The 27,045-nt window shown below is 41.4% G+C and overlaps 1 protein-coding gene across 2 annotated transcripts in view; it reads right to left on the reverse strand.

Moving 5' to 3' along the window:
* Window positions 1–3,951: 3,951 nt before the first annotated feature.
* Alpha-man-ia (alpha-Mannosidase class I a) overlaps window positions 3,952–27,045 on the reverse strand; it is a 679,808-nt gene continuing 656,714 nt past the window's right edge. For both annotated transcript variants that reach the window (XM_076431603.1, XM_076431604.1), the window contains 6 exons: window positions 17,127–17,306; window positions 15,648–15,861; window positions 13,239–13,463; window positions 12,205–12,410; window positions 11,354–11,548; window positions 3,952–10,211 (listed from right to left, as the gene is read on the reverse strand). In XM_076431603.1, coding sequence (XP_076287718.1) covers window positions 10,089–10,211; window positions 11,354–11,548; window positions 12,205–12,410; window positions 13,239–13,463; window positions 15,648–15,861; window positions 17,127–17,306 — 1,143 coding nt within the window. In that variant the 3' untranslated portion in view covers window positions 3,952–10,088. The remainder of the gene's footprint in view (window positions 10,212–11,353; window positions 11,549–12,204; window positions 12,411–13,238; window positions 13,464–15,647; window positions 15,862–17,126; window positions 17,307–27,045) is intronic.

Here is a 27,045-nt window from a genome sequence, read left to right on the forward strand (position 1 = left end):
TCTACCGTGTTGCCACTGTGTCACCGGCGAGGATTCATGGTATTTTCGGAGAACCTGGTATGTGTATTTAAAATTCAATTGATGTAAGGCGAAGTGCCCTATGCCTGGACAGCATGTTCTTCTATTTTTAATTTTATCACTTTAAATAAACAAAAAAAATTTTCTAAGAGTTTTAACATACAGTTCAGAGTTTGTAAAGTAATTTAAAATAAAAAAATCATTGTTTAGGTTAATATCTTAATTGTATTAACAAGAATAATTCAAACCTGGTGTAGTTGGACATATTAAATCCAATCTAAGCTAGTACCTGGACAGAAGTAAACCCTACACCGGGACAAATTGAATTTACATACATATAATCTGCAACAGACACTATAGTGCTCCAAGCACTATGGCCGCTACGGGGAGCGAGACGCGCGACCGGGAGTAGTGGGGGTATTCCTTGAGAATGCCTCCGATCGAGCAAAAATTTGCCCATGCCTGATCTATAACATCGAACTTTATTAAATCTTTAATATGATGCACATATGAATATATTATTATTGTATATTACATTCTGCCCTTAATTTGTTGTGTAATTATCTTTTTTCTTTCGTGTAAATTATTATTGATTTCTTGTTCCTGTTATTTTCTAATTTTGTATCTCTCTTTTTCCTGCTTTTTTTGACAAATGTTCTTCTTCTATAATTTTTTTTCTCGCTCCTTTTTTCAAGATCTTTCTTCTGCCTTCGACAGTACAGTAGGTGGTCCTTTGTCAGCATCCACCGAACTTAAAATTTTCATTCTAGAATGTGTGCTTTTTGGAACCTTAAGCTAGCCTACTGTATTAAGAGCTTGTACTTGTACGATGGATTCAACACAATGAGATACTTGATTTCTCTTCAATTTTTTATTTTTATTCAATCTTCTATTTTCCTTCAATCTGTCATTTTTAATAATATCTTTAGATTTTATGTACACTTTTGGCTTTCTCTTACTTTAATCTGTTTTTTTATGATACTTATTAATTACTTTTTTCGACTGAAATCAAAAATTTTGTTTCTAGTGATGGCCATTATCAAATTTAATTTTTAAAGCAAGTTTACAATCTGAAAAAAACATTTTTTAAGAAGGTTAGGTATTAATACTGATAGATTTATGACATAAAAATGAAGTATTATTAACGTCACAGCCGGAACACATTTTCTACATTCGTTATACAAGCTAATAGAAGACTACTTATACGTACATTTAGTTAAATAATTTGCAAACAATGCGTTGATTTTATTCACAAACGCGTATCCGGCTTCAGGCGTAAGCACATTGCGTATAAGCTTAGAGTGGGACAGCTACTGTCATCGCGTCCCAGTATGGGGTACTTTTTGGACTGTACAGACTTGGCACTTCACCTTACTGTAAAGTCTCTTTGAGAATGATCCACATAAGGATCGAAACGTCGAGAAGCATGTTTAATTAATTGCACATTTGCTGGTTATCTATAAATGATCGAACCCTGCGCCGAGATCATAAAATTTATTATAGATGTAATCTATATATAGACTATTTCTTAGATCTTGCAGTTTTTCCATATTTTTCTGATGTCGCTCCCTATCCTGTCCTTGAACGCCGCGTGTTCACACTGCTCGCAGCTTTTGTACAGGGTGTAACAAAATTTAGTGTCATGGTTTTGGCAGATGGTTGTACACCTTCGGATCGGTGGAGATTTGTTAAAAGAAATTGCCGCAAAATTGACTTTGACCTTGAGATTCAAGGTCAAATTTGCATTCTACTCACCATGGGGACCAAACTTGTCAAAGGAACCATAGGTCACAACTCAACCGTTCTCTTATAAAAGAATGTTAAATGTTTTAACGTCGTCTTTCGTTCATTGAGTTGATTTAATATAAATATAAAATCGCCCGTCGGGCCGCACAATTTAACGTGGTGGGCCGCGTGTTTGCCAGGACTGGTTTAGACATTACTGCGAGGGAAACATTAGTACAAAATATGTGCTTTCATTTGAAAAATTTATCGATCAGGAAATGTGGCTACAATTAGTATACACTACTGTGCAGAAGAAAGAAGCACGCGGTATAATTATAAATTATAATGACAAACAATATCTTTATGTAGAAATTGTATTGTACAATGATTGATTTATTGCAATTAAAGTACTGGATAATCCAAACATTGATTGGCTAGGACGCAGAAATTTTGCTTATTCCTGAAGAAATTTTCATCGCACCGGCAGGCAGGTCTCCCAAGGAGTCGGCACGGCTGAACAATTCAAAATCGTCCAAATAGTGTTGAACTATGACAAAATATCACTTTTGTACTTACCAGAAGGTGCCAAACTTTGCACCGCCAAGTGTGGCTTGGATTTCGAACTTCGCAACTTGGTTCGCAACTCGTTCCACATTCTGACATAGATTCGTTCGGGGGACATGTAGCAGCGCCTACACACGTGTACATTATCTACTATGTGAACACTGAATTAGTTGATAAGAGGCTCTACTTTCTGCATCTATTTGAAAACTTACAGACGACCAACATGACGCTGAGGAGAAGCACAATATACGCTCCAGACATCTTCTGTTTCAGGTTCAGTTTCGTTTCTAACAAGCAGCGTCATCGATTCTGTCAATTTATACTTACCAGGAAATATTCGCGAGGTCGTTTTTATTCTTGAAGATTAGATTAAAAGCGCGTGCCCAATAAAGAAATATTTCTTCATCGTTCAAAAACATAAACCTGGCTTATCACAGCCCGTCGATGAATATGCTCAAGGACGAAATTCTCAACACTTTGGTATACAGGATGGTTATAAACTATTGATCCACTTGAATGAAAACGACCGATTAACCCAGCAGAAGCTTTATGAAATTAATGAAACAATCTCCATTCAGGAACGTTGCTGTTAATATAGTAAATGAAAAAACGTTCACTGACACAGTTTCACCTTCGAATTTGTTAATCGCTAATTAATAAATATTTCTAATTAGTTTTCAATTAGAAATTTATTTACTTCATAAAAATATTTTTAATTAATATGTAATTAATAAATAAAATTAACTGCGGATTTTTATGCAAAATGAAAATTGTCCGCATTATTTGCAAGAGACTGGAGCTAGATTGGCATTTAATTCTTACTTTAATCATTTTAAGAAAAGCTGAAAACAATAGATTGGCATTATTCCGTTATTGTAACTTTTTCACTGTTTCAAATGACACCTACACGTTTCTCCATAATTGCATAAAGTCCGCAGTCTATACTAATTAATGACAAAAGACCGTCGCGAAAATTTATTAAACACAGCAAGGCTCTACCAGGTGAAATTCAAATTTGTTTTTGGGATTTTTTAGGAAAAGGTCCACTTCAAAATGTAGCGATTTTTGTGAGCCAGCCTGTATTAGGTGTACAAACCAATTATGTTCGTTCCTAAATAAAGGCCACCGTCGATCGTTGTACAATTAACCGTGTAACGTGATCCGCGCGTGAATCATTTCTGATTGGTTATCAATAGTACTTGGCAGCGTGATCGTTAAGAGGATTCAATCGGCCATCAAAGGGATTTGTAACTTCGAAGTCAATGGGCACTCCCAGTTCACAGAGGTCCCAATTAGCACGTGATGCAGGTGCGGCTTACTCGCATTAATGGATGACACTGCCATTGTGCAGGGACGATCGAAGTTCTTGATAATGCGCGTCGCGTGGTCATTGAAGAAATTAACGCTAATTACCAGACGTGTCCAAATCACCTGTTTCTAATATTTTAATTAGACTTAATTTTATGATAAATATGATGTTAAAATATGAAAATTTTTATTAAAATAAAATTGTTGCCCAACTCTGTCTGGCAGGATAAAATAATAATCCGGACAGCATAAATTTCGTCTCATTTATTGATAGCATTTTTAAAGGACAGCAGAGGTGGAAATGTTCCGGGGTTTGGTCGGGGTACAACGTCACGGTTAAAGTATTATCATCATTTATTTATATTTCACTGATCATGACAAAGTAATAATCACATAAAGCTGTTAAAAGTAAAACCCCGTTATCACTAGATCGTGTATTGTATGTACAAGTATTATTATAGTTCCGCATCATCGTTTTCATTTATCATTCACGTAGCTTCGTCTCCCATTCTTGACCAACGATAAATATATAATATATATATATATATTTTTCTTCTTCGTCATCTTTTGTGTATTTCCTCGGTTGTTTCATTCTGGCGTGTCTGTATTCGCTCGGCTTACAAAAATTAGATAAGTAAAGCTAAAAACGGTTTTTCTCTCGAACTTTCTCGGTTCTTTGACAGAAGCGCACTTAGAAATTCTCTCTCTCTCTATCTCTCTCTCTTTAATCTCGTTCTACCACTCTCTTGTATACACGCGCGCGCACATACATACACACACTCTCGCCTCTCTCTCTCTCTCTCTCTCTCTCTCTCTGTCAATCAATCATCCCCTCCGGCGTATAAAATGATATTTTTATTGGTACCCAAAATCCCGTTTAATGAAATCTCTCAAATAAAATACTCTAGTTAACAATAAATTATTAAATATCTATTCACAAATATATGTATAGGCTAATTATCAACTGTTTTTCCTCGTTTATTACTATCCACGTCGCGTCAATCTATTTCTCGATAATCCCTCCCCTCGTCGCTCGCCATCACCAATGATTATCATTTTTTTATTTTTTCCGTACTACTTTGTTACACAGACAACGGCCTAAGGTTTTCTCTGTTTACATGTATGCATAGATCGAAGGTACAAAAGGATCGTTTGTCCGCAAAGAAACAGAAGGAAACGAAGATTTCCGTTTACACCGTCTCGGAAACTCGGCGACACATCGCGATTTTAAAATCAGTACGGTAGAACCTCGCTCGTTGCTCGAGCTAACCAATAACAGTGATTCGTCGCAATCCCCACCACGAATTCCACGACCTTGAACACGGTGGGAGTCGTCAGTGTGCAATAAACGAGGTTGCAACTAACGAGGCTTTATCGTACTACTGTTAAACACGATTCCATGAATTTTTCCATAAATCGCGATCGTTAACCCACTTCCCGAGACAAGCGTACAGAGTATTGCTGTTCTATTCGCCGACACTGATTCATCGAACTGATTCCGCGTCAGACGTGATCAATAAATAACGGATTTCACGCCACTTGTGCAATTGATCAACGAAGATATTGAACAAGTTCTAACAAGAAATTGAAAATGATAATTTTCATCTCGCATGAAGGTCCACAGTATAAAGATCAAGATGGACAAATTTTCACAATCGTTGAGACAAATCGATAAATGAAACGATAATAAGACGCAGCTTTTCCAAACAGACGATCGCATATTTTTGCGATCGGCTCGTAAATAATTTTTTCAACCCTAACCAAACACCCCGTATATTTTGTTATTTAGTAAACACTCTGGAAAGTATAACGTGCAGTTACAATTCGATGCAAAAGTGTTAAGGGGCCAGTCTCGTGTGGGCTGGCCGAAGAATCGAGTTTTTCACTGGTTGCAAATTCGTCGGAATGATTCAATTCAAGCAAACGCCAATTTTCAAGATAAATTATTTATTCTGTTGTGGCTTTTTGTGAGGTGTAAAATTGTTTCGTATGACGAGAAATCGACTAAATCGATTGCTAAATGTATTACATATGACGCGAGACGTCGCTTTAGAAATTGTTGAGTTTGCCAGCGTTTACACGAGAACGTCCCCTTAAATTGAATCTCCGCTACAAGGAAGTGTGACCAAAAACGATAAACGAGTCTCCATTAGAAAGCATAAAATCTCTTCTCCCGCGTAAACGGCAGAGTTCGCTCGTTCCGTCCCATTTCCGAGCACTTCGAATCGAACACGTGTAAACGTGTGCGAGCGCCGGCCTTTGTTCCGGGTGAACGCTCAAAATCGTACGCAGACGATCTCTTTTGAGGGGCCACCGGAAGTCGAGGAACGAAACGCGGCTATATTTATAATTTATTAGTGTATTAAGTAACTTTCTGGCCGTCTCGATCATCGACGAGAACTCGCGACGCTCGACGATTGTTTTCGGAAACTGGACGCGGGACATTTCTCTCGGAACCGATCCACCGGAACGCGCCATTTTGTTGGCGGCCGGCGCGCCATTTTGGCGGGTTCTCGCGGGCCGCGTCGGACTGCGGGGAACTTTCTTCATTGAAATGACAAACACGTGATTCAACAAAAGCGTCACAGGTTTAAATTTCAGTGAGATAAGTGGAAAATAATGTAACAGTATCTTGAAATTTGGCTGCTCTTCACATTACCGGACTCAAAATTAATGCCTTTCCCCTATAAATTAAGTAGATTTGTACCCGGAGCGGCTGCAGATCGAAGTTTCGATCCTGTAGGATCAATGATTGAGGAGTTATGCTGGCTTAAAGTTGAGCAATCTGCAGAGCTTTTGACAGGTAAGGGCGCCGCCATATTGGTTTGTAGTGACGGTCGCGCGCCGCTTACCGAGCAGAATAATAATTAGTTGGTTCTGTTTTGTTTTGTTGGTTCTAGACGGTTCTGTTACATACCAATATGGCGGCGCCCTTACCTGTCAAAAGCACTGTAGATTGCTCAACTTTCAGCAAGCATAACTCCTGAACCATTGATGCCACAGCATCGAAATTTTGATCTGCAGTCGCCCCAGGAACAAATCTACTGGATTACATAGCAAATACATCATAATTTATAGGGGAATGGCACAAATTTTGAGTAATGTTTACCCTGAAATTCTTCTCAATTCGTCTATTTATAATGTTAAATAATGTTGTCCCTCGCAGTCGACCTCCGCTTCGAGATTAGGGGAACGGATCCGGTTCGAAGGGATCCACGACGCTCGAAATTCGCATAGTCACACAGTCGCACGAGAAAAACGCATTCACACTCGTTCGTGTTCGTTGCAAAGCCTATACAATTACACCAGTACTCTCTACAACTCTGATCTACGCCTCGTACCTCGTATAGAATATGACTTTCTTTTTTTCCTTTTCTTTGAAATCGTTTATATACACGCTAGTTTATCGGCTGCTATGTCGTTTACTAACTACGACGCGATTCGCTCGCGCTGCCTTTTGCTTTCCCCTCGTCGGCTCGCACGTGAACGCGAGCTCTACCGACTGCCGGCTGATAACGCTGACAATCTCTCGGATTCACACACAAGCACAGAACTGAAAAATTCTTCCATCCACACTCACACGAGAAACTTCTGATGAGAGGCTGCGCGTTGACGAAAGCCTTCCGACGAAAGCTTCCCGAGCGACACGCGATCGATCGGTCCCTCGAAACTTTTCAATAGATCGACACCTCCCTTTGTTTATTCGTATATTAAAAAAACTAGTCGACGCCATGTTTTCGCACTCTGAACTCCTTCTCGGATCGCCAGCAGCTTGCACTTATTTGTTTATTATTCGCGGAAATAGTTACTACATTTAGATACGTTTTGGCATGAAATTTGATTGACACTCCCACTTTAGAGTCCGAGGAGCGTTCCAGTGCGAACGGGTCAACCAATCATCAGATTATGCGGTTTTCTATGCATTCGTTTCGACTTTTACGAAACAGGATGAGCATCCAAGAGATTTAGATTACGCGGCTTTTTCTGGTTATCCTGACTTTTACGAAACAGCGTCTGAGAGATTTCTCAGAAAAATCTGCAGTCTAGTAATTGGTAGGCTACACATTTTTTATGCTGCTGTAGTTCCTCGAAAATAATTACACGACGAGGAGAAGAGAAATCAATTTATTCATCTGTCAATTCTAATTACTTGTGGAAACTATCGGATTGTGAATTCGTTCGAATACAAACTTTTGAAATCGAAATGATACAGTTGAAACGATTGAAAAGCTTTTGCCAAAATGCACTGGCAAAATACAAATCTGCGAAAACATTCTGCAATCGAATGATAATTAATCTAGAGTGGAGGTACCCTAACTTCGAGGCCCGTCGACCCGTCTCGCCCCGGGTATACAAGAAAGGCTATCGAACGCGAGAATCGATGCAACGATGATCGTATATCGGTTTGTTGGAAGGGGAACCCTCTGTTCAACTTTTATGGATGATCATTGTGGCAACAACAGTGAACTGTGACACTTGGAAACGTGAGAATTCATGCGATTGTACTCGATTGATTGACTCTAGTTTCAAGACGCTCTACGAACCTAGTTCTCGTCTCTCACGTAGATTCACAAACACTCGTTAAATTATCGCAAAGTTCCCCAACCAGGTTTGATTAAAAACTCGTAGAATGTAGAAAGAAATCAGGGAACTGCAGTAGAAGCTTCTCGAGGCGACTGTGATTAGGTGTACAAATTAATTCACGGTTGTCCCAAAACTTCGTAATTGTTGATAGGAATGTGAAGAAACAACGCACAGGCATTTTCGTGTTAATGTCTGATTATTTCCTAAGCTTCCGGTTGTTTAACCGCACCATTAGCGAACACTATTCCGAGGGAAGATTTGGGACAGGATAATTTGTAGACCTAACGAGTCTCCTAATGAATCTCTCGGATTCACCGAAGCCTTAATTGACAATCAAATTGTACAGTAACCTTCAACGAATCGTCAGGTTCGAAGGGTATCCTTCGTAAGTCGTATCAAATGAATGGACTATAATTAGAGCAGAGCACCGGCGTGTACGTATTTTCCCCTAATCGCTACTCCGCGGTTAGATACTAACCGACCGAACAGAGAGTTGCCCTCCACGTACCATGAACGTATACATATACCAAACATCTAAACAAGTCGACGCTAACGAACAATTCCACGACTGGTCTCTATCAGTTTCGTTATAGCTCGCTGACAAGAAAAGATGGTCGAACAGGCATGATCGATCGAACGAATTGGCGGCTCCCGCCACCGAGATCGCAGAGGCGCGGATATTATTTATTTAAAAAGTAGAAAATTGTTAGAAAAAAGCGGCGAACGGGTTGTTCTCGTCTCGGTGGAGTTGTGAAGAGTGGCGGCGATCGATCAACGGAGATCGATCGTTTCCTGGTTTCCTCTTGAAAAATCGGTTTTCTATCAACTTGCCCCGTTATTCTCGAATTTCAATGTGGTCACGATTCGAACCGTTTCGAATGTGTCGCTCTGTGTGTCGTGTTCGAGTGCGGTAGAACCTCGCTCGTTGCACGAGAATAATATTCCCGTGGGAGTGGCTAGCGCCCGAGGAGACAGCCAGTCGCGTGCTCCGTTCCCCCACTCCCATCATGTAGCCACCACGAGTTCCACGGCTTTGAACGGTCGACGATGGGAGTGGAACAAAGACGAGGTTCTACTGTCGAAGGTAGAAGAAGTAGGATAATATAATCGACCACGTGCAACGGCCAACAAATTCTGATGAATCGTTCCGATATCGTGTCGCGGGCGAAACGAGGAAACAGGAAAGAAAGGGAACACAAGAAAATGGTCGAAGCACAGGCGCGCTCAGGGCAAAGAGAAAATATGTTCGCTCTCCCCAAAGTCCTCGGCCGCATTCGTGCTTTTTATATACTCTACTATTATGTATTCTTGCGTAGTCTTGCTCGCCTGTTTTTCTTTTTTTTTGTTTGTTCTTTCTCGCTATTTACAAACGTGTGTTATGTGTGTTGTTTCTTTTTTTAAATAACGTCCTGTTATCGTCTCGTACCCCCACCCCCTCCCCCTATTACCGCGATTTACCTAAAATAATTATTTTAACCGTATCTTCCTCTTCTGTCCTGATTCGCTATCTCATTGTCCGTAATATCTCTCTTCCGGTAAACGATATACATAATGCTTTACAAACTTTTCTCTCTTCCTCCAATTTCAGCTTTTGAACGTTCACTGTTATACCCTGCGCCGCGTGCACGCGTTCTCGTTTTATATTTTCTTCCTTTATTCCGCTCGTTTTCCAATCGCTCTATTCTGTTTTCTCTTTTTTCGCTTTTCTCTTCACATCCTGCCAGAGTATTTCTCCTAGTTTTTGGTTATCTCTGTCGTTCGCGCGTTCTCGAGTTAAAGTAACGTCTTCACTCGCGTCCGATGTCGAGCCGCGATCATCGTTACGACAGTCTCTCGCCGTCATTGTCGACGTCTCGTTGCTCCGTCGAACTGTGAGGATTCCTTTCGAATTATAAAGATGGCGATGGCCGGTATAGCGGGGTTCCTCTGATGGGAAGCACGTGAGCCTCGGAGTTGAACACCCAGTCGTCCAGGCTTATGAGGTCGTCGTTGCTGAACAGCAGGTAGAGGTACTGAAACAGAAATTCAGGGGCAGTTTGTTAGTTCCAGACGCGGGGACTGCATCTCGAGCTGTAGACGCTCTACATATAGCAAAAATTAAAAAAAATTCTTTTCCGCCCGTGGTAACGGAGAAACCACATTTTCTTGAAATTGTGAAAGTTTAACGAATTTTCTCAAGGTTAAAAACCGTTCGTACCGTAATCTCCCTATTTTTCCCATATTCTGCAAAGTTTCAGCTTTAATTAAAAAAAAAATTCATCGCTCTACCTCATTTCTATCGAAAGTTATTTCTTTTTTAATCGAGTTAGGTCACTTTTCCCCACTGTGCGCCGCGCTCCGACTCGCACAAGGATAAATACAAGCACACCAGGGTATAGTTAATTGAAACATTTTTGTCACGTGTTTTTAGTTAGCTGCTGATATTCAGAGCAAACGTTGTAGCAAAAATTATGACGTGCTGCAGCGTTCTACGTTTAGTTTTCCTCGTATTGTTCAAGTTCTATTGTACATATTGTATAATATTTGATTACTAGACTGCGGATCTGTATGCATGTATGAAGAAATTGGCTGGGTGAAATGAAACAGTGAGAAATTAGAAAAATCTACAAACAGTATTACGTTGTTTTCAGGCGTAGAAAACTATTAGCGAATGGAATAAATTTTTATTTAACTCCTGCTGGCCACAATCACTGATGAACATTTTTATTTTGTACGAAGATCCGCAGTCTATTTGTTACTATTAAGAAACTTAGGGTTATGTTAGAAGAAGAAAGGTATCATTTCGTAACCACCCATTTCAAATTATAAATATAGATATACTATTAGCAAAAATAGAGCTTCCACCCCAAACTTCGAAGGTGACTTTCACCCCCTGGATATGGATAATTGTAGATGCGAAAAAATACGCGACAAATATTTTTCAGCAACAAACCGTATCATGCAGGGATTTCATTAAAACAGGCGTGTTAGTATGCTTAGACTATGCTCGTAGTCTTATTAAAAGATATAGTGTTTGGGAGAGTCTACAGAATTATCGAAGAAAAATTGTTGTATTAATGGATAGCGGTGGAAACGGGGAAGAGTTCATTCAGGTTCGGAGGCTCGCGAATGAAATTGCGGTCGAAGCTAGTTACAAATTCAGTTTAAAGCTTACCTTGAGCGTCTCGGCGAAGAAGTAGCTTTGTTGAACATCGTCCTGCGGCGGATCAATCAGGTAAACATTGTGAAGCCCGGTGAAGCCTCCAGGAACACGGCAGTATTTCTCTAACGCTTGGACCGCTTCCCATCCCCACTCGCGGTATTTCTGGTCCTTTGTTAGCCGCCACATCACGAAATACGATTCAAAGGTCTGAAAAGAAAATATTTTACCTCGGGAATTTGGCGAGTGCGGTGTTTGTCCGACAAGTGACGCAGAAACGACGGATTCACTATTTCAAGCTTTCGTTCATTGCACCGATATCATTGTTTTCCCGCGGTGCCATTCAACAGTGACTTTAAATTGCGGCTTCCTGCTAGTCGACCGTTCAATTATCGCGGATCTCTGCATATCAAGCAAAGCTAAATGCAAATTGGGGTCGTATGCAGTTTTATACATTTCTGTCGAGAATTATTTGACGTCGGATAGACGCTCGTCTTTCAAATCCAATTATATCAAGGAAGTTACAAGTTTAATTTATACAGCGTGTCTGCAAATTCCTGAGATCATTTGAAGCAACATTTTCCTTTGCAAAAATGGCGTTCGCGGCTTTTGTAAAGGAGGAGTTATTAACGAAAAACACGGACCAATCAGAGCGCGGCTATAGCGGATTGATTCCGGCTGGGCCAACGGCGACGCCACGCTAAGCGGGACTTAATTGGTTCGTGTGTTTCGTTAATAACTCCTTAACAAAGCCGCGGACGACATTTTTGCAAAGGAAAATGTTGCTTCAAATGATCTCAGGAACCTTCCATTTCCGGATGTTGAAAGAATTTTGAGACGCCCTGTATGTATAGCGCAACACTTACTTCCGGTCGAAGGATGTAGTATTTCTCGCCGTTCTTCAAGCTCTTCGCCTCGTTGCCCTCGATGAAGTGGAAGGCTTCAGGGCCGAGCTTCGTGAAGCTGCGATCGTACGATTCGTGGCACGTGGTCGTCAAACCGGCGGCTACGGTCATGTATCTGTCGGAGAGCTCGTTCTCCATAGTCTTCGCGCCTAGTGCGAACATGCCACCTAGCAGGACACAACAAGTTTGAACAAGTTGAAGAATTTCAGATTGGATATACACTACTGTGCTAAAGAAAGAAGCACCCGGCCATATTTAATAGAAAAGCGTAAAAAATCAAATAGGAACACAGTAAGTTTTGAGAAAGGATTTTGAAAAGAATAGTTCTGAGATTATTTGTGTTATTGCGGATAAGAGTAGGGCAATAATCAACTAATATTTAAAAATGACTAATAGTCTTTTTGGATGTTAGTCATAGCAAAATAGTCATTAGTCAAACCATTTGATTAGTTAATGATAACTAATTAATAATATTAATGTATGTTAATCGCACAATAGTGACTGATGACTAAAGATTGATGACTGATCATCAACTACTAATTCATCTACGGGAAATGATGTGTCGCACGTTAAAAAAAACTTTTTTCCGCGCGTGGTATTGGGAAAACCACAATTTTCTTGAAATTGTGCAAGTTTAACGAATTCTTTCATGGTTAAAAAACGTTCGTACCACAATCTCCATAATTATCCCATATTCTGCAAAGTTTCAGCTTTCATTTAAACAAAATTTCATCGCTCTATCTCATTTCTATCGAAAGTTCTTTGATTTTGACACAGATTTTGTAGGTTTGGCCCATAGTGCGCCACGGAGAGCGTGACGCGCGACCGGGTCGAGGGGGCGTAGCCTTCGAAACTCGGCCGTCGCGAGTAAGTAAATCCAAGCGCTGACTTATAATTATACCGGGTGCTTTTTTCTTTTGCACAGTAGTGTACATCTCTGGATACATAATTTTGAGACGTTGTACATTTCTCTTTGTGAATTGTTTGGAACTTACCAGCGAAGCAGGCGAGATGTCCCATTTTGTGGTCGGGCCTGTCGTACTTCAGGTCGGACACGTAGAGCAGCTTGCCTGGCGACGTCTTGATCATGTGTTGATCTATGGCAGCGATCGCCTCGTCGTACATCTGACGAGCCTCGACGTCTTCTTTGCCAGACTGGATCCAAGCTTTCAGCAGGTACTCGTAGAAACTGTCGCCGAGCCCACCTAGCGACATGTGGTCTGCAATTCACGAGGGTAACATTGTTAATAATTGTCAGCTGGGTTGGCACAAAAGTTCGTAACAGTTTCAGACTAAAATTAGGACATTTATTGATAAGTCTCCGAAGTGAGAGCCACCAGATAATTACAGGGTGACAAGAAATAACGGAGTTAATCATTTCTTATTATAATTCTGTCAAATTGACGAATTTTGAAAAACCAAATAATAACAACCATAACATGGACCTTTAGTATTCATATGATATATTTAAGAAGTTACGAAATGGCCACCCTTTGCGCCGATACAGAGGCTCAAACGTGTTTTGAAATTTTCGGCTATGGGCCGCAGCTCTTCTGGGGCCATTCGGTCCCACTCCCGGTACAGAGATTTTTTTCAATGACTCCAAATTTTTATGGGGTCGAGCACAGGCCCTGGCCTCCAAAATCGACCACACACTGTAGTCCATCGGGTTGAGATTCGGTGAGTACGGCGGCCATTCCACAGATGTGACAAAACCTGGAAAATGGGCTTTGCACCACTCCTGAGTCGTTTTCGCCCTGTGGGCCGGCGCGGAATCCTGCTGTCCATTCCGGATCGCTGAGTTGCTGTTGGGCCCACAGAAGTACGACGGCTTCGAGAATGTCCCGTCGATACACTTCTTGGTTGATTTTGACCCCTTGATCCTCGAAAACCGTAGCAAATCCCATTTTCTAGGTTACATCACATCTGCGGAATGGCCGCCGTACACACCGGATCTCAACTATATGAACTCCAACGTTTGGTCGATTTTGCAGGCCAGGGCCTGTGCTCAGTCCCATAAAAGTTTCGAGTCGCTGAAAAAATCCCTGCGCCGGACGTGGGACCGAATGACGCCAGAAGAGCTGCGGCCCATAGCCGAAAATTTCAAAACACGTTTGTGCCTCTGAATCGGCTCAAAGGTTGGCCACTTCGATACTTCTTAAATATATGAATACTAAAGGTCTATGTTATGGTTGTTATCATTTGGTCTTTCAAAGTTCGTCGATTTGACAGAATTATAATAAGAAATGTTTAACTCCGTTATTTCTTGTCACCCTATAATTCGATACCCAACCCTTCGATGCAACCATAAGGACATGCGCGCACGAAAGCGTTTCTAAATGAAAATTAGAGGCTAAGGCGATCCGGTCATCCGGTAATTAATTCGGATGTGAGCGGTTAGGTTCGCCGGAAGCGATGGTGGCTCGATACTTGACCCTTCAATGGAACCATAAATTCTGTCGTAGCTCGACATGACGGTCGCCGGTGCGGTGCGGTGTCGGGTTAAGAAGAATACGAGAACGAGAGGGGAGAGTAGAAAATAAAAAATAAAAAGGATAGGGGTAGAGGGGGTTCGGAAGGATCGGCGATTGGTTCCAGGAGGATGATAAATATTCGAAGGGGGTCGTCATACGCGGAAAAGTACGGGGCAAGGTAGCGAGAGAGCGAAGTCGGCGGAACAACGGGAGGAAAAAGAGGCTTTAGCACCTGGGGGGATGTGCGGCATGATAAATGCGATATTCGGGATCGTGCAAGGAGATCTCTTCTCTCTCCTCGGAAGACGACGGAAGCACAAAACGAAGGATCGTGAAACGGGAGCAGAACATTGGCCCCTCTCCCCACCCGTTGCTCGCTCCTCCTCTCGCGGCGAAACTATTTCAGCGATATAATTGATGGCCGTCAGATTAAAAATCTATTTTGACCCGAAACTCGCCCGGTGCTCCGGATGATTTATTAAATTAAATTACAGTACCGATACACGAGCTGCATTTACGTCTGTCTCCGTTGGCCCTCGGTCCTCCCTCTCCCACCGTCGCGTTTTTCGATTCTCCCGAACGGCTCGCATTAAGCGCCAATGATTCTCACGTGTAATGAGCGTGTCATGTTCCTTTCTCGCTTCTCGTGACCGATCGCTCGCGGGATCGACGATTTCGATCGAGAACGCGGCCGAATTTAAGTATTGGGTGCAGCGAATTACAATTTAGGCGACCAGACCGAGATTTATGAAGATGCACCGCGCGGATAATTAAGCTCACGGTGTATATTTAGCCACGCTAATGCGACGACCGGTAGTTGAAATCTGCGTGACGGGTTCCGGGAAATTAGGCGCGGTCTCTCAAGATTTTTATCGATATACACGGAGGATATACTCGGTGACAAAATCTTGATTATTAATCACAACTCACGTTGGCCCCATTTCCCGGTCCTCGGGTGAATGTAATTCGGATAGAGTCCTTTAGGCTTCTCCAGGTTCTTCAACACCTTCCGGACGTTCTCCACTTTGCTCTTGTAGACGGGGTTGCCGGTGATGTCGCTGAGGTACGTGAACTCCAGGTGCATCGTGCCGATCTCCGACAGTATGCTGCAACCACTGCTCGCCCAGCCGTAGTTCTTGCTCGCCTGCAAATTCGATAGCAACAGTCGACATTAATTATCCGGATGCAGATTTAAAATGCCGTCTCGCCCCTTCCGGCACATTCGTTTCCAAAATACATCAATAAAACGGTGTCTAAAAAATTGAGCGCACGAAACGGATCAGACTCTGTTTAAATCCAGCTTGAACATATCTCAACGTTTATGTATAATGTAATTAATAATTTTGAACCCGTAGAATCAATAAAACGGCGTCGAAAAAATTGAGCGCACGAAACGGATTAGCCGCTACCTAAATCCAGCTTGAATATATTTCAACGATTATGTATAATGTAATTAATAATTTTGTTGTTGCCCGTAGAATCAATAAAACGGCGTCGAAAAAATTGAGTGTACGAAACGGATCAGGCTCTGTTTAAATCCAGCTTGAACATATTTCAACGTTTATGTATGATAAATAATTTTGCCGTTGCAGTTTTGCCGGTGAAAGGAACGCTGAAATTTGTTTGACAGTTTAATTTGCGAAAGAGTGCAGGAATCGAGGGAGAAGCGGAACAGAATAAATAAATACGAAGGGAGGAAGCGATCGAGAGGAGAAGACGAAACGGAAGAAACAGGATAAAAAGGTTGGCATAGTGACCGGGCACCGCCTTTCGTGGCCTCATTATTCGTCCAATTAAGAATTTGCATATTAATCGCGGCGCCGGTCGCTTTGGCGAACGTGACTTGACGGAATCGTTTCAATTAAACCGGCGAATACAACATCGTTCCTGCGTTTCTAATGCGTGTGAGCAGAAAAACCAGGCCGGGCATCTGTAAAAGATCTACACAGATCTTTCCGGGGCCTTTTTTACGCTGCCGCGGGCATATGCGTTACCGGCAACAAGGGTAGAGAGAGAGAGAGAGAGAGAGAGAGAGAAAAAAAAGAAGAAGAAGAGAAAAATGAATTTTACCAACGGCATAAAAACCGCCGTGGCGCTTCTTCTTTTCCCCCGTTCTCGCAGCTTATACGCGATTTGAATATTTTTATGTTCCCGACAGGAAGAGAGAACTTCCCCGCGGTGCTTACGTTACACGGTTCCGCCGCGGAAACTATTATTTAATCGGACATTTAAACTGCGCGCGACTTTCTGCTAAATACGCGTTTCCGCTATACTATTAACACGTTGAAAAAATGGTTTCCCATCATATTTTCCTTCTTTTAATACGATGCACCTTACGAAGAAAATCGGAGAAAAATTCATGGGGTAATGCTCATAACGATACATTGTTCCCGGAGACTGGAGACTTACCCCGCTGTGGAGATTGATGAGGGAATGAGGAATTCCGGTTTCCGTCTGGAAAGCAGGCAACATCCGTTCGCCGAGCTGAGCCGCCTTATCCCGGAACATCACGTCCCCGGTGAGAGCGTAACAAGCCAGCAGACTTCCCATGAAACGAATGTTTGTCTCGAAAAGAGATATCTCCGAGTTCTGCAAAAATCGAACAGAAAAAGTCCACCATTAGCGTGCGTCGACAAGTGCATAATTCTGAAAAGAAGGTAATTTTAGCGGCCCCGTTTCATTACTGGCCTCTGTGGGCATTGGTCTTTGCGAGCATTGGCCATTGGTAGCATTGGCCTTTGGAAGCACTAGAATTTGGGGGTATTGGTCCCTGTGGGCATTGATCTTTGGGAGCATTGGCCATTGGTAGCATTCGCCCTTGGGAGAATTGGTCTTTGGGGCATTGGCCCTTGGTGGAATTTCCCCCTGTGAGCATTGGCTCCGTTGAGCCTTGGGCATTGGGCATTACCCGCAGTGAGCCATCGCCCCAGTGGGCATTGGTCCTGTTGTGTATCTCAAGTTCGTGGAACTAGGTCAATTCCACATTTGATAATTTCGAAAAATGCTGGAGTAAATACTGAGGCATGCTGGGAATTGGGATGCACCACTGTTCTCTGCATTTACCACGGAACTGCATCACGGACGTGCCCAGCGTAACGCCAAAGCCGGACGCAGAAAAACCATTTTTCCAACATTTTTCTCCATTCGTAAGCGTCATTGTATGCGCCGTAGTTTCTTCGTGAAATTCGCGAGGCAATGTTACCGAACATATTCAGCGCATAATCGCGAAACAGATAACTTTGAGCAGTAGCAATAAAACAATGTTTTCGATATGTTCCTCCCCCCGGAAGTTTATCAACGATTGTTTGCACGACTTGATTGCGTTAGACAAGTTTGCCCCGCGTTTGCTCGGGTTTGTGCACGCACATATTCGCCACGCGACGCATCGTTTCACCGGGGAAAGGACGTCGGAGTAACGCACAGAAATGCAACTCCGTTTCACGGAATAATGCTCTCTCCTTCGCCGAGAACCGCGATAAACTTGCGAAATTTAAAGTTCGCGGTAGCTTGTATCCGAGTTTATACGACGCCGCTGCGAGGGCAGATGTCTGGGAACCGGCGGAAATTCGGTAATTAAGTTTCCACTGTGTTTAATGAGCTAAGATTATTATTAGTTTATCAAGTTATTCAGACCGACAAAGTGTCTGGAACTTGTCCCCGTTTACTTTATTCGAGTCTGTTCACGCTTAACATTGTTGTTCCCGATTTCGGGATTCGTTGTCGCGCCGCGCTAATTCAATCGCGAGGCGTCCATTCTTAATTATTATTCCACCAAACCTTCGCCAGCACATAGCTGACATATTTCTGATTAGAATGACACCAGACATGACACAGTTCCGATAATGTTTGCTCGTTTAATCCAAGTTTTACTGACAGTTCAAATAATAGCATTGTCCGACAGGATTATCGGCCGAGGACAGACAGTAATTGAAACATGAAGTCTCGCAATAATTAAAGGCTTCGTTGTCATTAGCGGCGAAAATAGTCTCGGATTAACTCAGTGAAGTGTCCCTCCGGTTTCTTGCGGCTGCCTCCGTAGAGCCGAGCGGTAATACGTAGTTTTGCGTCGGCGAGTTGTTAAGAAGTTCGCTATAGGCTACAATCAACAGGGTATAGGTGCTAATTAGCAAGAACACGAAGAGATGCCATCCGCAGAAGATGAAAGTATAATAACGCGCGTCGCGCTCGCAACCCAAGCCCCCCTTTGATCTCCGTTTTGCAAAAGCGAACTACCGCTAATTGACATTTACGACTTAACCCACCGATGAACACGTGGATAGCTATTTGTAGATGCAAATATGTGCTGACTCGCACGAAACATATATATGTATGTAAATACATTATACGTATACGAACATAGGTAACAGGATTATTATGTATGAAAATCATTTTACTGGTACTTTAACGAGGATATTATCCCTTAATGTGGACGTCAGTATCGGGGAGTTTGCTGGAGTGGCGCACGATACTCTCAATTTGTATTGTCGCATGATTTATGGACAACATATTTTGTTGACATTGTCCATCCGCCCCACAGTGGTTCGAAATCGCCAAAACGTGGCAGAAGTGAATTTATCAACCTTTTAAAGAATGAATGAAATTTATGCCAGTAGAAACTACGATTAATGTTTTCGGAGCACTGGTTCGATCAATTGGAAAAATAAGCAAGTTTTTGCAAAAAATTACATGAAATTTAATTCGACGTTTTGTCGAATTTCCGTAAGTTGCGTCTGTAAGAATTAATCAACGACATTTTTCATGGTTAGGAAACTGTGTGGTCCGTAAGTTGCGTCCGTAAGAATTAATCAACGACATTTTTCATTTGCTATTCTTGAAAATGGTCCAAATTGAGACCGAAACGTCGAATTAAATTTCATGTAATTTTTTGCAAACTTGCTTATTTTTCCAATTGATCGAACCAGTGCGCCGAAAACATTAATTGTAGTTTAAACAATTGTCGATCGAGATTCAGAGAACTGTTTATGCCAGTAGGTTCTAATACGAGGGTTGTCCGTGAAATAAGGTTCCGAATGATTTTTCACAATGAAAAGCATGTTTATTGGCATTGAATAATACATTTTTGGAAAGCTCAGACTTTCCCCTATTTTTCGACATAATCACCGTTGAGATCAATGCATTTTTGCATGCCGTATACGGTATACCATCTTCTTCATGCCTGAATCATAGGGTGCGTTCCGTTGCACGCATCAGACGCATAGATCGCATTTAATGCGATGCGCACATTGACATCGTTCCGTTTCATTAATGCGCATGAATGCGCAAGATGCGCGCTTGGAAACGGAACGCTTTTGCATGCATTTGATACGAATAGAAAACGGCTGCTTTTATGGGTGACAAAACGCTATCTGCATTAACGTTATTTTTGTTAAATAAAAACATTTGTAGTGATTTGTGTGATACTACCGATATCAGTGACAGCGAAGATATTTTTGTAAATTTTGATTTGGAATTAATTTATTTATAATTACATGTTATGTAAAAAATATATTCATTGTATATATTTTATACCTTGAGTAGCCCTCACAGCACTTTCCTTGTCAAGCAACAATGTCAATACTTCATTGCTTTCTTCACAAATTGTGCTTTGTTCCACAATGTGCTTTATCTGCATCTGCTTTTTTTTAGATCTACCGCTAATGCATCGACTACGCATCAAACGCATCACCTCTGAGTTCTTGTAGCTGATACACGGGTGATGCGAGAGAAGTGGTGGGAATCTGGGGAATTCTGTGCGCTCTGACGCGCTGCTGATGCGCGCATTGAATGAAACGGAACGGTTCTCTATGCAGTCTATGCGCATTATGCGTGTGGTGAAAAAAAAGAAAAACAATGAAAATACATATGTACTTTTTCATTAGTATGTGTCGAAATGTTGTCACGCATGTTGATTTGTTTTCACCGAGCCGCGCCGCTAACATCGATGCTCGCAGCTCCACTATAAATCCACACTAAGTCAATTGTGACATGCGTAATAATGTTATTTCTATTTACGTACGTCTTATCATAAAGGATATATAAATGTTGTGAAAAATTATCAGTGATTTTATAAGAAATATGTAAAGAATCAATAACAACACGATGTACTTAATGGCCAAAAAATAATATTAATTTATTAAAATAATTTCTTTTGCTATTAGCAACATTGTTTTTTTGCTTACAGATATAATTGTACCTGACTTTAACGTAATTATTAATGACACACTTGATCAGGTGTATCCTATGATCGTACAATACATGCTGATCATTACAATGGTTTAGTAAAGTAAGAAATGAATGTTGTGTATCTATTTTTCTTATAATTTCATTGCAAATATGCGCCACTGGAGGCAACTTATCTTTTAATGTATAAAATCTTACTATTTTCTCTGCCCGCCTACAAATTGTTACTAAATCTTCTGCAGGATAGGCCAGACCCCCCCCCCGGGTTTGTAATTGTATTCATTTATAAATTGGATTATCCCCTTGCTGGGATTTCAAACATGGAATGCATTCTAAACATTTGAAAGTTGATGACAACTTTTTGGTTATAAAACCGGCTATATGTATACACAACGACACGGTCTACAAATTCGCTATATCGGAATGAATTTTCGGACGTGTCTAAACTATAGCAATGAAATTCTAAAATTATATTTTCTTCGCTATACTCTCGTCTACTTTTGTTGTCGATGGTCCATGACCAAGACTGAACGTCGCAGACATCTTTCCATGGCGGGGACTGGAAGAGGGGGAACCAAGCTACACGCCAGTGTCGCCGGATCCCGCGTATAACAGCGTTCCTCGCGACTGTAGCTCGTTGGGAACCTTATTTTACGGACAACCCTCGTAGTTCTAATTAGAAATTTCGGGTTCGGCTCGGGATCCCGAAAGTTGATAAAGTTCGGGTACCCGCACATCCCTCTAGTTCTATCACATCTCCCTATTCAGTAGGTTCTTAAATGTACAGAGTTGTAGCATAAATATAAATTGCTGTAAGTCGGCTATCAACTTTTGAGAGAAGTCTGAGAACAAGCAGAAATGCAAGCCTTGGAATGATCGCGCTTCATCCTGAAATCAGTCGCTGGCAGATTTCGCGTCAAATGAAATTCATCAAGCAGTACCCCTTTCGACAAAGAATCGAAATTGCTTTTTAAAGTGACGCAAGCCCGCGTAACGAGTTATTTAAGCGTCGACGCGGCGCGACGGATCGAATCGATGTCCCGATTGTTAGCGAATCAGCAGTAAGCATGACATTTCAATTAAAAGTTCTCTGGGGACAGAGAGCATGAAATGTTTCCCGCGAGCTGGCAGTAACTGTCGATGAAGGAAACGAGCCGGAAGGAACCCCGGAAGATTAATCGACGAAAAGATAATGTATAACTGGATTGAAACGTACAGGTCTCCTTTCGAGAGCCTGTCAACGGTCTAATGAGAAAAGTTATTCGAACAGTCCGCGGAGAAGCGAAAATCCCGTGGCGGGCGAGCAGAGGTCGTACAAAGATCAAATTTCTTTCTCGAATGTATATTTTCTCAAGTGTGCCCTTAATTTACCGTGAGACGTTTCCCCGACTAAAATGGAGGATAAAAGTGTACCCCACAACAAAGGGCCTAGCAGACTAAGATTGGTCCAGCGGCTCCACCTACAATTTTTATTGATATTATGTGGAAAACAATGGTTTTAGGTTAGTTTCTTGATGAATTATTTCTTTTTAAACACGACGCATAACATTACATGTAAGTAGTACATAGTTTTATATGCGGTTATAATTATACATATACAGGTCGTCTCAGACCACCCCTACCACCCATTTATAATCTAGAAAATAGGTTATTTTCAAAAATTCAAAGTGTTTCTTTTATAAATCAGATGCGCTGTATCAAATGGTGATATTTCCAACTTCCGGTTTCGGCCGGAAATAGGTGATTGAGACCGGAAGTTACATTTTTTAAAATGGAACATGATATTTTTTATTACGGATACGGATTCTATTTGAAAAAGTAACTTCCGGTCTCAATCACCTATTTCCGGCCGCAACCGGAAGCTAAAAATATCACCATTTGATACAGCGCATCTGATTTATAAAAGAAACACTTTGAATTTTTGAAAATAACCTATTTTCTAGATTATAAATGGGTGGTAGGGGTGGTTTGAGACACCGTGTATATGTATAATATAACCGCATATAAAACTATGTACTACTTATATGTAATGTTATGCGTCGCGTTTAAAAAGAAATAATTGATCAAGAAGGGACTTAACATCCTGATAAGAGAAACACACTGCACTGTACATTATACCATTATAATGACGTAATTTTATTTGTTTTTCAATATTAAACTATGTTCCACCAATCCGACCATCTTGAAACTTTTTTATACGTTAGATAAGCAACAGAACATTGTTCTTGAATTTTTTGGAAGTGGTCACTCGAAGTGTTGCTTGCAATTCCCACCCCTAAAAAATTAAATGATTTTTTTCTACCCTTAATAATTTGATCACGATGGTGAAAAAAATGTATGATATGAAGGAGGTAAATTCGAGTATTTTCGTTTTCTTTTTATCCGAATATCTTAATTAACAACCGAGAAAAAAAATAATACAGTTAAGGGTATTTACCCTCATATCATCCTTATACGAAGGGTTAGCGACTTAAAATTTTAGGGGGTTATCTTTCAACCTAAAACCATTGCTTTCCACATAATATCAATAAAAATTGTGGGTGGGGCCGCTGGACTAATCTTAGTCTGCTAGGCCCAAATTTGAATCTTGATCGTGCAGCCAGAAGTTGGCACCAGGTCCTCGTCCCGAGGGTCAAATTTCTTTCTGAAGATTATGATCATGCAGCCAGAAGCTGACGCGAGAGAGAAAGAGATCGGCGGGTTGTATAAAATTGGAAGAGCGGCGGCCGTGCCCCATCGACGGAAAAATCGGGTTAAAGGCCGCCGAGGGGAGCAGCTCCTTTTTAACGAAGTTACATGCTTAATAAGAAGGTAGCGCTATTAGGTCCTAAGTAAACGAGTTAATCCGGCACACCTGCCAAACCGGAAAGTGTTGCGACGCGGAGCAACATCTGATAGACGTCGACTCCTTTTAACTTAACGACCTCATAAACCAGGTATTTCGTCTGGTAATATACGAAGCCCTCTCTCGTTCGTCGACACTCCTCTACTCGTTTTGCTTTCTCGTCCGGCACTTACCCCCGATCAATTTACAAATAACATTATTGTCCACTTCGCATTGCTGATCAGCTGCAGATTGATTTACCTCCACAGTGCACGGTGAAGCCTTCTCGGCGGGGCACACTGGTCCACGCGCTCGATCTAGCTGTTCATTAATATTTTAGCACTATTTGAAAGTTTAAAGGTATAGTAATTTAGGTCATTGGATTCGTTTTGATATCAGCTACAATATTATGAAGTCAGAAATACATAATGACATTTAAAAATTCAAGGTGACTTTAATTATTTACGCATTAAAAATTTCTTCTTTAATTTTTTCGATTGAAATTTCTAGACTGCTGAATGTTGATTAAGTTTTGTTTAAAACATTTTTTTCTCAGATTATCGGGAGTGTCTGATAAATCAGGTTCAGGTTTTAAATAAACACAATAATCAATCATTTTTGAAGTAATTGATTTTATAAATATAATTAAAAATATTTTATTCAAAACTGTGCGAAAAACATAATAGTAATTATAAAAAACAAAAATATAATTTTTATTGTATAAACAACAATAACAATTGACATTATATTATATTATATTGACAAATCACTATTGTCATCACTTTCTTCGTCAACATCTTTCAATATTAATTGTTCGACTACATCATCAAAATGCCAGAGGTTCGGCCGCAATTCAGGCGACACATACTCTTTAAACAATAATAACTTGTGTACCGGGACCGAACGGGATGTGATTCTTGCACGATTTCATAGAGAAAAGAACGCTGATAATAATGCACTTTGATACAATGAGGGCCTATGGGGGACTCGAAAGATATCCTTTACCAAAGATTGAAAACTTTGAAGATTCTCTTTAGTTTATTGAGCATTGTTATTTCACTAAATTATAAATATTACATCTTAGTACAAGAGATATACTCTAAATACAGACAAATACTATTCATTTGCAACAAAAATGGACACATAATATTAAATAGATTCTCCAGAGTATCAATAAGAAAAGAGGTAATTTTTCGGTGGCAAATAGAATTCATAAAATGTCGATTTAGCTCAACGCAGAACGCGTTATCCGAGCGGATGTTGTTCTGAGCAGAGTTCGTGGGGTTTCGCGAGAAAACGGAAATTAGAGGACAAGGATAGGGGGGGAGGGGTTGGATGTGTTGGGGAAAGGTAATCCCGTTATCGCGGCGTCTTCTACTTTTTAATCTTCGCAATCACGAAAATCTACAGGGTGGGGGGTGGCAGGACGGAGCGGTTTAACTTTACAGCGACGCGTTTAAGGCTGCTTCTTACGGCGTGGCTTGTAACGCGATACATACAGAGGCGGGCCGTAAGGCGTATAAACCCGCGGGTATCGCATTGTTCGTTCCAGTTTTAAGCGCATCGCCGCGCCACGAAGTTACTCCGGACTACTTTTCATTCGTACGAGATACGAGATACTCGTAACCGGGCCGCGGGGTCTCCTGGTCAAAGTTATGTTCCCCGGCACTTAACGTTACCTATTATTCGGGATATAGCGGGATTTACGGTTCACCGAGGGTTTAGGGTTAAGTTTAATGGCGGTCGGATTCCATTGAACCGGAACCCAGACCAATGGGGGAGCTCGTATCGAACGTTCCGATGAATTATCTATCATTTCCGGCCGAATTCAATGGCGTGGAATCTCAGCTCTACCCCCTAATTGGGTCACAAGACTGTTAACATATTAATTCTTCATTTACTGATCACGAGACGGCGAGGTCCGAAGTATTATAAGAGGAAGAAAGCGGTCGAAACTCGAGAACTTTCTTCGGTACGTCTTTTGCTCAGGGTTAATTTACATCATCGATCCTCGAGCAGTTCTTTTCTTGCATGCCCTCGTTGCATTGTAGAGCTTCCCTGTGGCATTACAGGCGACGGTTCACGGACAGTAAAACGAAATTGTGATGATTATTACGCCCCATGAACGGGAATGACGCGGAAGAAGTAACGGTGGACCCGGAACGATGGGGGTTGAAGGGATTCACGGAGTACACCGTTGCTGCTTGGGGAGAATCACGGCGAGAGGGTGGATCAGGTGCCGAGTCGACTGGAAATTGGTCCTTGGCATTATGCTCGAGAATGAGGCTGTCTTCAACTATGAAATACCTGACGAGCCACTTGATCATTCATAGACAACGTTCACGATCAGAAATTTCTATTTAGCGAGAGATGATTCTTGAGGTGATTTCACGCAACTTTTTCGTTTACGGAAATGCTTTCCGAGGCTTCGTTACGAAGTTATTAAAGAAAAACACGGACCAATCGGAGACTACCGCCGACAGACTCCGCCTCCGTCCGTCCGTTTTTCGTTGATAATTCCTGAACGAAGCCTCGTAGAACATTTCCATAAAAGAGAAAGTTACTTGAAATCACTTCGGGAATCTCCTGTCTTCGTCTAATTGAACAGAATTGAAAAATGGCTCGCAATGCAGAAGCATTGAATATGATCACCCGGTGATATTGTTCGCGATCCACATAGCTCGAAAACCACTCGCGTGTTCTCCAGCCACTTGTAAGAGCGTGCCGCGGCTGTACAGCCTGGAGATAGTCACGAAAGCACTTTCGCGAGTAACAAGTTTCGACGATGGTTTCGCATGCACCACTTTCTCGCCACCGCGTCTCTTCGTTTTCGGGGTGGAAGTGGCTCACCGCGGGTAAATGAGCTCCGCTGTTTCTATCTCGTCGTGTCTCTGTGCGGGGCGGAGAAAAAAAAACGCGGCGGAAGATGCGTGCGACTTAAGTGTCCGTGGGGACTGACGAGTGGCGTGCTCGTGCGAGCTCGAGTTGGCTCGAGAGACCGCGAGAATCAGCTTCGACTGAAAAATTTGTGCAACAATATATCCGGACTTGTCTCCAAGCTGCTCTACTTCAACCATAATAAAAATGATCAAGCGTAACGTCCGAAGTGGACGTTCCTTTTTCCATTAAAAATGAGATTTTATCACATTCCACTTACTTACAGTAAGGATAATATAAATCATTATTTATTGCTAGGAATATAGAAGAATAACACAAAATCAACATTATAATTATTTTTATCATAGTTAGATTAGAAGTAACTTAAGAAATTTGTTTCAATAATTAATGTCTCCTCGTTTAGCAATGACAACAAAAATAGATTGA

This window comes from Lasioglossum baleicum, chromosome 10 (genome assembly GCF_051020765.1).
Source record: "Lasioglossum baleicum chromosome 10, iyLasBale1, whole genome shotgun sequence".
NCBI lineage: Eukaryota > Metazoa > Arthropoda > Insecta > Hymenoptera > Halictidae > Lasioglossum > Lasioglossum baleicum.